Genomic DNA, 10,339 nt, shown 5'->3' with positions numbered 1-10,339 from the left:
GAAATGATACATTTATGTCTCTTAAATGTTGAGTTCACGGCTCACTTCACACACACAAGTTCAGGGGTAAAGAGGAAGAGGAGGAAGCGATGAGGAGGAGCCTGAATAAAAACGATTCCCTCTTAATCATTTTTATTGTCTGGACATTTTGAAATGCTGTTTTATTTCATGATGATGCCATTTTTATTAACAGCATTACTGGAATTTTCCTGTATGGTCCCTTTGCTGTATTTTCCATTTTTAGGGAATTGCTGTAATATCTTTTAAGGTATTTCTACTGCAGTCTCATTTACTGTAGTTTTACTGCAATGTCTGTAACCAGAGTGTAACAACACTTTTAGTGTATTTTCCTTTATTTTTGCTTAAATTAGTTTTGTTGTTTACAGTACTGTTTATTAATTTAAACCCGTAGAAGCATTCTGATTGCAGTGCAGCACTTTAAGCTAAAACTTAACATGAAAATGAGATACACATTTGTCAGATTTGTCCTTAAAATTTACTTTTATTTGTAGAAAATTGATTTGAAATGAATGAAAGTACAACATTTGTTTTTAAATGCAGACAGATTTTCTAAAACACTGAATGTTGCTACTTGTGGACCTCATTAAAATGCATTGAATCATTTTGATATATTACACCAAACCCGCCATTACTTTGACAACCGATTGCATTCTTGGTCTTATATGAAGAACCTGGACTGCTGCTTTTTTCCTATTAGGCAACATAATGAGGCATAAAGCATAAGGAGGATACTTACAAGCTATAATACGTTTAATTGAATCCCTTATATTAAAAAAGTTAAATGTATTTCAGGTGTGACAGATTTGATTTTGCTCTGTTACTGTAATATTGATCTTTGATTTTTAATTAGCTGTTTAATTCTCCCTGATAAGCTCGGGAGTTCTCGGAGCTCCTCTCCGCGATTCGTTCCAGCAGGAATGGAGGAGAGTAATCTATTACACACGCTGAGGAGGTAACGAGCCCCGCATCGCTTCCACCTGACTGAGTGTGAGCGCGTCACACAGAGAGGTGAGTCCACTGTGAGTCACACCGGGGCTGAAGACCGAGGAGGCAGAGAGTTCTTCCCCCCCCCGAGGAGGAATCATCCGAGCCACCGCTGCTGCTGATCCCCCATCATTTATCTTTATTATTATTATTATTATTATTATTATTATTAGCATTTAATTCTGAGGATTTATTCACGGAACCTTTTTTCTGTTTTCTTCTTGACGCGGATCTTACAAAAAATCAAAGGAAAGTGTTTTATTTATATATATATTTATTTTATGTTTTATTTTTTCCTTCGAAGGATGTTCAGTGGATCAGCTGCACGGAGGACAAACGGCTTTCCTCGCGGATATTAATGCGCTCTGTCACTTTGCGTGATGGAGAACTTTACCGTGTGGAGTAATTTCACTCGAGTTCTGTCAGAGCTGGACGGGACGGAGGAGGACGAGGACGGGGAAGAGGACGGCGGAGGGATCGGCGGACTGCGCGTCCTCGTCGCCTGCGTGCTCTTCCTGCTCATCGTGTCCACGTTGCTCGGGAACACGCTCGTGTGCGCAGCCGTGATAAAGTTCCGCCACCTGCGCTCCAAAGTCACCAACTTCTTCGTCATCTCTCTGGCCGTGTCCGACCTGTTCGTGGCCGTGCTCGTGATGCCGTGGGAGGCCATCACTGAGGTGACCAACACGTGGCTGTTTGGACGCTTTTGTGACGTCTGGATCGCCTTTGACATCATGTGCTCCACAGCGTCCATCCTCAACCTGTGCATCATCAGCGTGGACCGCTACTGGGCCATCTCCAGCCCCTTCAAGTACGAGCGGAAAATGACTCATCGCGTGGCGTTTGTCATGATAGGGGTGGCGTGGACGCTGTCCATTCTGATCTCCTTCATCCCCGTGCAGCTCAACTGGCACCGGGCCGGGGAGGAGGAGCGGGAGGTGGCGATGGAGGAGATGGCGGCGATAATGGCCGCCAGCGGAAAGAACTTCACAAACTTGAGCAGCTTCAACTCGAGCGACGTCGCCGCCCAGAGTTGTGTGGCCAACCTGAACAAGACCTACGCCATCTCCTCCTCCTTTATCAGCTTTTACATCCCAGTGGTGATCATGATCGCCACCTACACCCGGATCTACCGAATCGCTCAGACCCAGATCCGTCGGATCATGTCTTTGGAGCGGGCGGCAGAGCAGGCGCAGCACCAAGGCCACGGCGTGAACAGGAACCAGCAGCAGGTGCAGCGGCCCGGCGACGAGGCCTCGCTGAAGTCCTCGTTCAAGAAGGAAACCAAAGTCCTGAAGACGCTTTCAATCATCATGGGCGTGTTCGTGTTTTGTTGGCTGCCCTTCTTTGTCCTCAACTGCACCGTCCCCTTCTGCGACCCGCCGTGCGTCAGCGACACCACCTTCACCGTCTTCGTCTGGTTCGGCTGGGCCAACTCGTCCCTCAACCCGGTCATCTACGCGTTCAACGCAGACTTCCGCCGAGCTTTCGCCAGCATCCTGGGCTGCGGCCGAGTCTGCTCGAACAACGCGGTGGAGGCGGTGAACTTAAGCAACGAACTGGTTTCCTACCACCATGACACCACCCTCCACAAGGAGGCGCTGGTCCCCGCTCAGCCGCAGCAGCATCCCCGCAACATTAACGTCAGCTCGGACCACCTGGAGGACATGAGCGCACATTTTGACGAGGAGTCGATCATCTCCAACGGTTCTCCGAGCCACAACAGACTGCTGCTGCTTCCCGCAACCATCCAGTATGAGGAAGACCCAGAGATTTCCTTGGAAACAATCACACCGTTCACCTCAGCTCCAGGGCTGGAGAGTGATGCTCTGATACCAGGACAAGTCCACCAGGACGGATAGGACAGACACAATGTTTGGACATTCCTCCATGATGTGTGCTCTTGATTCATTTAAAGTTGTGGACTTTAGAACTTCATAATTTGGGTTATTGATCTGAAACTGGCTAAAATCACCACTGAGCACAAAGAATGTATAATCTCCACGTTCATCCTATTATAGCCCGTCACGAAGGGACAGATGGTGCTTGAAAAAACTTTGTCTTGACAAGTCTGATGGCTGATATCTGGAGCTCTGAGGTCTCTCCAGACGAATGTCCCATTAACAACTCAATAGTTGCGCCTGAACAAGTCATTAAAATTGCACTAAAACTTCCTTCTCATTTAAACTCTTTAAATGAGAGTCCAGTGACATCACCTGCTGGTTTGTAAAGTCCAGTTCTGAAGCCTCAAACTGAGCGTTTCTGACATGCTAACCAGGCGTGACGATCTGCTTTCTCACTATAACATTTTCAGCAGGGATCAACTGCTGAGACGAAAATGCCCTGTTTCACGTAGATAAATATAAAAAAAGAAAAACAGAGCTGTAATGCACTTTTTCTTAGTGCGAGGAACTGAGCACTCTGTGATTCCCAAATCACAGCAGTGTACGCACTAAGTAGATGCGCCCTAAATCATACCCCTGCTTTACTGTCCATTTAACTTTTTATGGGACCATAATTTATAAAAATAAACATTTTATGTCCAGTAAGATGTAAAACTAGGAATTGAGACCATAAACTCATCAGATAAGTTTTCACTGAAGTCATTTATCAAGTGAGAAGGGGAGCCATTTTCCCATCGTGTTAAATATGACCCAATTTCTTTTTCCCGCTGGCCTTTAGAAAGAACGCAGGTTCGAGGCCCTCCAGCGTTGGCTGGATCTATCGAGCCTGATATTAAATAACAGGCGGGAAACTCAAGCTACTCTTAAATGCCAGCATCCTAATTTATATATTTTTAACATCCTGTTTGCTGCTGTATTTTGTATTTTGTTTGTTTTTTCATGTTTTCTTTAGGTTGTTTAAATAGAAACAAATGTATGTGTGTGGAAATGTGACCTCCTGACAAAAAGCCTGTGCAAACCCAGTGCAGACACAATCGTTTAAACCCATATTTATTCACAGTAGAACACAGAAAACATATCAGATGTTTAAGCGTAGACAGTTTGAAGTCGATGGCAGCAACATGCCTCAAAACATCCATGATGGGAGCAACAAGGCTGGAGAAGCAGGCGGTGCAAAAAATAAACAGCTGGAGAAACATGTTGTACAAATCAGGTTAATTGGCAGCAGGTCAGCAACATGATTGGGCATAAAAAGAGCATCTTGATTTATAAATTGTGAAACAATTTCAGAATAATATTCATCAAAATAAAATTGTAAAAAAACTCAGAAAATATTAAATCATAAACTAGTCTGGAGAAGCATCTGTGTGCATGAGACGAGGCTGGAAACCCGGACTGGATGCCTGTGATCCGATGGCTCTTTGGCTTCGGAGTAGAAGAGTCTGAGTGCTGAGCCAGCTGAGAACATCTGGAGCATCCTGAAACCAAAAATGGGACAAAGAGGAGTCCGGACTGCTGGGCATCAGTCCAGAACCGGACAACAGTCCTCTGGAAGTCCAGCAGCTGCTGTCCTCAGCTCACAGGCAGATGTTACAGAGGAAACATGGACCAGCCCAAACTTTTAGAGACGTGTTGATACCATCAAATTCAAAACAGTCTCATATGTTCATTAAGACTCAGTTCAATCATTTGACTCGTTTTTTGTGAATAAATGGGTTTGTGACATTTGCAAATCATTGTATTCTGTTTTTATGTACATTTTCCACAGCATCCCAACTTTTTGTATACTAGGAGAGAACTGTTAGTGATGTGGAAGTGCTTTAGAGACACGTAGAGGCAACCGGTGTTTGTGTGTTAAAACAGAATTAAGGGTTGAGGTTATGAAACCTGACCCTGACTCTGACGTTCATCCATAAAATGACATTTAAAGCATCATCATAAGTGCGATGATATTTGCCATTCATCCGTAATCCGCAAGACGCACCGGTTGTTTGAGAATATGGTATTAACAGGGACTTAATGTGAAAGCAACATTTAAATATCTAAACAGTACGATGGCTACTCTGTTGCTTCGTTGAGGTTTTAAATGCACTGTAAACCATCAGAGAGACGAATAAATGCAGAAGAGGTTTAACTGAGTGAAAGTCAAAGCTGCTGTACTGAATCTTCACAGCAGAAAGAAACTTGATGGCAGTCATTGAGGATCAGGGAGGATGGTGGGGGGGCCTGACAGGATGTTAGTGAGGGAGTCAGGTTACCTGTCTCCCCCCCCCTACAGATACATTATGCTGTTTTCAGCTATTCTTAGAAACATGACATTTTTGACAAAAAGTAAAAAAGTAGAAATGAGATTTTTTTTCCAAACAAGAAAAACAAAATACTTTTATTTTATTTTATTGATATAGCGCCCAACCACATTCGTCTCAAGTAAAGACGGTACAATGATACACAGAAAACCCAACAGTCAGAAGACAGCGAGGATGCGATGACGATACAAATACAAACGAACACGGAGCGACGGCAGAGTCTGAGTTTTCCTCCCGTTGGTCGACGCTCCTTCCTCTCTCTCTGCAGTCTACCTCTGCTCTCTCCTTTCATCTTCACTCAGTGGTGGAGTTGAAACAGAGTGGAGGCTCCAGGGGCCACTGAGGGGACGGCACTCTGAACCTCACAGGTGTGTCCTGCAGGGTCAGCTGTTCAGTGCATCATCGAGATGTTTCATGAGGGAGGAAACGAGAGCAGAGCGCTCGTTTCGGGTGTGGGCTGAGCTCAAGAGCTCTGCAGCACGTCAACACTTTTAACTGATCTCAGACCTCCCCGCAGAGTTTGAGTAATAAACTGATTGGTGTTTAGTTTAGCAGGATACAGAGGAGTCTCCAGCAGTGTAGACTCTGCTGTTTGTGGAGCAGGTGATAGAAGGAGATTGTGATTTAAGAATTTATTTCATAGGATCATCACAGCATCCCGGCATCTTTAATGAGTGCAGACTGACACCATGAAATGTTAATGAACTTTGAAATCCTGGCAGGCATAAAACAGAAAGACTGTGGCACTTGTGCTCTCTGTGTGGTGTTTTGGTGCACTTGCATGTATGCCACTTTTATTTGAAAGATACTTTAAAAACGGCCAAAGCTGCTCGATATCATTAAACCTGCTGCTGCAAAGGACTGAGATCTGGAAACTGTGGAGAAGAGGAAAAAGGTGGGGAACGAGGAACAGCTGAAACCAGTTAAGGTAGCGCCAAACAAAGTAAAATAGGAAATGCACAACGATGAAAACAATAAAAACACTAAGAAATTCAGAAAACGTTGGTCCTAAAAAAAAAAAAAGGTGATGAGGTGGTCCTGATGTTTTTAAACAAGAAAAAGAAGAAATGGGGATTCTCAGTTCATCCGACCCCCCCAATAAGAAAATTAAGCTAGGTCTGAAAAAACAAAAAAACAAAACAAGAATGTAATTCATCCTGTGAAAGTACGCAGTTGGTGTGAACGGCTCCATTAACAATACTTTTTTTATTCACGAAACATTGTCACAAATAACACTCAACGATATTTCAGATGGTTGTGTGAGTAAACTGGACCAGCACGTCTGACATCATCAAGCACCATCAGTTAAATCAGCTTCCCTCTCCATCCTGATGCTTAATTGCACTGTTGCTGGCAGGTGACTGGCTGATTTGGTAAATGGTGAGCACTTGAACAGGACAATAACAAAGTGGATATATGACTGCAGTATTAGAGCACAGTGTCTGTCCAACGGTCTCACAGCAGTTTGTGAAATATTCAACATGAAATGCTTTCATTCTTGTTTCTGGACACAAATCTCCGCTCCCCACCAATGTTCCCTCTAATCTTTCATGTGTCTGAGCGAGCACACAAACTCCCTGAGCGGACACTTGGACCACTGTGAGCAACAGCAGACGTGTGCACTGTGGTCACGCCAGCGTCGAATCCATCCAAGTTACATGGTTTACTAAAATAATCAAATTACAGCATTTATGTTAGACTACATTTAATTAACTGCTTTAGCCCACTTACAATGAAAATTTAGAAAAAAAATCTTGTTCATGACCTGTAGCATGTTAACACTATTGGAAGGAAAAATAACCTGAACTCCAATAAAGCTCTGACTTGTATGATGAGTCTGAGTCTGGGAGAGAGTCTGTAACTCTCTGTCTGCAAAATACAGTAAATAATGACCAATGCTGGGAAATTAATTATATAGTTACTTCTTCAAAAAAGTATCAAAGTTTTTTGCAGCTGTTTACCTAAAAATGCAGCCAAGGCGTTTTTTTTAAACAAACATTTCAAAGTATTTACAGAACAATCAGCTGTTCTGCATCAAATCTGATGCCACACAAATTATTTGTGCCGCTCCAAAAAATAACTTCTGTCCACTATGAGATGAAGGAGAACAACAGCCTGATACCTGCAGGCCTGACAGCAGCAGATGTGTCACTGCTGTAACACCTGTAACACTCAGCAGTCGCCTCATTGTTCTGACACACACAACAAAACTATTGACAACACTACACACTAACTACACACTAACTACACAAGATTTGTGTTAAACGTCGCAAATCTCTCACATCTCAAACACACCGTCACTCCTAAAACTTCCCCCTCCCTAAACATCTAAATGCCATGTTGCCATATCATGTTTTGATTGGTCCACATGGTACATTTTTCCACCAATAGGAAAGGCTGGAGGGGGGGCTGTCTTTGCTCACAGGCGGAGTGATTTCGAGCGTTTTCCTTATAAAACGCCGTTTTCACCGTTTCTTCCTGCAGTAAATATAAACAACGACAGTATTCAGGAAGGAAACCAAACACTGCAGATATTTTATCATAACTCTGGTTTTACGTGACCGATCAACACAATTTAAAAACTGGTATAAAGTCCACACTGTTTCCGTCAATTGTTCCGTCTGTCCTGCTCACATCTCCAATGGTTGTACACGTTGTCATTAACGTGGCTTCACTCCGCATCAACCGCTTTGCTAAAACACCGGTGTGGGCACATAAGGACGCTGTCATAGCCTTTCAACCACTTTGATTAGCTGCGTATATACGAATGTGAATCCCATCATTGGCTGGACTATGGGATAAGGTGGCATCGTTCTGATCCCATACGGGAGCAGCCAGTCACTCACTGACTAACACTGCAGAACAGAATTGTTAAAGTATTCATTTTAATTTCAATTCAGGTTAGATTTTTCTTTTGTGCGCAATGCAGCTTTTCTGTGCGCAGAGACCGTGCCTGCAGTGCGCAATTACGCACGCGCGCAGCTTAGAGGGAACATTGCTCCCCACAGCAATGTTCCCTCTAAGCTGTACACTCATCTCTGCCCAGGAAGAGCAGGAAGGGTAGTGAGTGCTGTGAATCATTGCATCACTTACAGCAGAAACACGCAATTCAAGCAGCTCACAGAACTGAAAGCCGTCCTAATAAAAGTGCTTTTAGAAAAACATCCTGCTTTGGTTTAAAATACAAAGACTGCCGTTCTTTCAAAGTTTCAAAGACAACAAATAATTCTTGTTGAAACACGTCCGTTTCACACTCGTTCTGACTGTGATGACAAACAGGAACAATGTGCGTCTGTGAACAAGAACTAATTGCTTTTTGCGACAGTTTCACATTTTGCTGTGAGACTGGTCGAAGTGGTCGTACTCCTCTATGATGCAGCATGCACCAATGTTTAATGGAGCCGCTCATTTACAGCGCGTAACGCAAAAGTTGATGCAACGTAAAGCAACTAATGCACACTGACCACCTTCACTCCCTAAAGGAGCTCTTCCCATGTAGTCTGTTTCATATATTTAATGAATTACTGAAGAATTTTAATGTCTGATGTACTCTTCTCTCCTTTTTTACTTATAATCTTTTATACATTTGTCAGCTACTTGTTGCTGTGCTGCTCAGGTTTTTGGATAGAAGAAATCACTGAGAGACAGCAGGAACTGTGAGCCTCCGGTATTACTCTGATGTTACAATAAACCACAAAATTAATATAATTTGTTATTAAACAAAACTAACTGCAGATGAAGCCCATAAGTTTGCAGGAAAATGTTTATTGAAGTCACAGAGTGAGTGCTTTTAGAGCCATCTCCCTAATATCGTCTATGCAACAGGAAGTCAGAGTTGCCACCCCCTGTTGGTCATCACGAGGAATGCAGCGTGGCGCTGGAAGCTCCATCTTACACTCTATGGCAGCGGTCTCCAACCTTTTTTGCGCCACGGACCGGTTTATGCCCAACAATATTTTCAAGGACCGGCCTTTAAGGTGTCGCGGATAAATACAACAAAATCAAACTAGTACAGGTACCGAAAAAAAGAAGATTTATTCATAACACACGTGAAAAGACCCAGGAAAACAGAGTTAACGATAAAACCGATAAAAACCCTGAAAACCATACATTTCACACCTGAGCCTCAACTCTCGCGGCCCGATACCGGTCCGAGGCCCGGGGGTTGGGGACCGCTGCTCTGTGGCACAGGTGACAAACTCCCGTCCTCGAGCGTCCTGAAACCTTTCAACATTTCCCTGCTGCAACACACCTGGATAAGATTAGTAGGTCAATTGCAAGGGGTCGGCCTGCTAATTTTATTCAGGTGTGTTGCAGCAGGGACACATGGAAAAGTTTCAGCACACTGGCCCTCCAGGACTGGAGTCTGACATCCCTGTATGGTGTAAGTAAAGGTTTTAAAAGAGCTCCAGCTTACAGGTCTAGGAGGTTGTCAGCACTGAGCATGAAGGGACTTTAGCTTCACCTCAGTGAGGAGACGTATTTGATCCCAAAGGTGTGACCACATCCTCTTGGATCAGGAGCACACGGACAATGAAACTGCTAATTATGGAATTTACTTACTGTCAATTACAAGTACTCTCTCTCTTTATCAGTGAAGTGTGTGTTAAAGAAACACAGAACAGTTTTCTTACCCAACTGAGTCTTTATCAAATGAGTCATTAGAAGAAGAAGTATCGTCACATGCATACACGAGTCACAGGACTTGACACTCCAGTGATTTATTCACTATCAGTTGCAGAAAAAATATAGATTTTTTTTTTAAATCAGCGCCAAACACAGGTGTCAACCTTTATTTTGAAGGCTGGGTGTGGCTCACGGCATGATTGCTCACTTTTCATTGTACACATTAGATAATAGAACAAGCTGTTCTGTGTTGCATGTGTGCTTTTAAACTGACAATAACACACAGACTTGACATCATTTAGACAGCATCAGCTGCTGCAGAAGCTCACATGTCATTATACATTTGCATCAGCGCAAATAAATAAATAGAGAAGGAAACCCTAAAAAAATTAGTTTTTTTCTGTTATACAACCTGCGAATACTTTGTGCACGGGCCGCCCTGCTGGTAATTTTGATAGTTTCTATGCCAAAGGGGAAAAATATCTCAGCTTTCATTCT

General features: G+C 43.4%; 1 protein-coding gene across 1 annotated transcript; it reads left to right on the top strand.

Annotated features, from left to right (window-relative positions):
• Positions 1–1,327: 1,327 nt before the first annotated feature.
• Positions 1,328–4,667, top strand: LOC309720174 (D(1)-like dopamine receptor). The gene has a single exon (XM_082556820.1). It carries the CDS (start codon positions 1,386–1,388, stop codon positions 2,865–2,867), a length of 1,482 nt encoding a protein of 493 aa, XP_082412946.1. The 5' UTR covers positions 1,328–1,385; the 3' UTR covers positions 2,868–4,667.
• Positions 4,668–10,339: the final 5,672 nt, after the last annotated feature.

The sequence above is a fragment of the Aulonocara stuartgranti genome (assembly GCF_965226115.1).
Source record: "Aulonocara stuartgranti genome assembly, chromosome: 13".
Classification (NCBI taxonomy): domain Eukaryota; kingdom Metazoa; phylum Chordata; class Actinopteri; order Cichliformes; family Cichlidae; genus Aulonocara; species Aulonocara stuartgranti.
Note: the sequence above shows the minus strand (reverse complement) of the source record. Positions and strands in the feature narration are given on the sequence as shown.

What these genes read in the sequence shown, in the direction of transcription:
- LOC309720174 (XM_082556820.1), top strand. Translation starts at nt 1,386, where the DNA reads ATGGAGAACTTTACCGTGTGGAGTAATTTCACTCGAGTTCTGTCAGAG.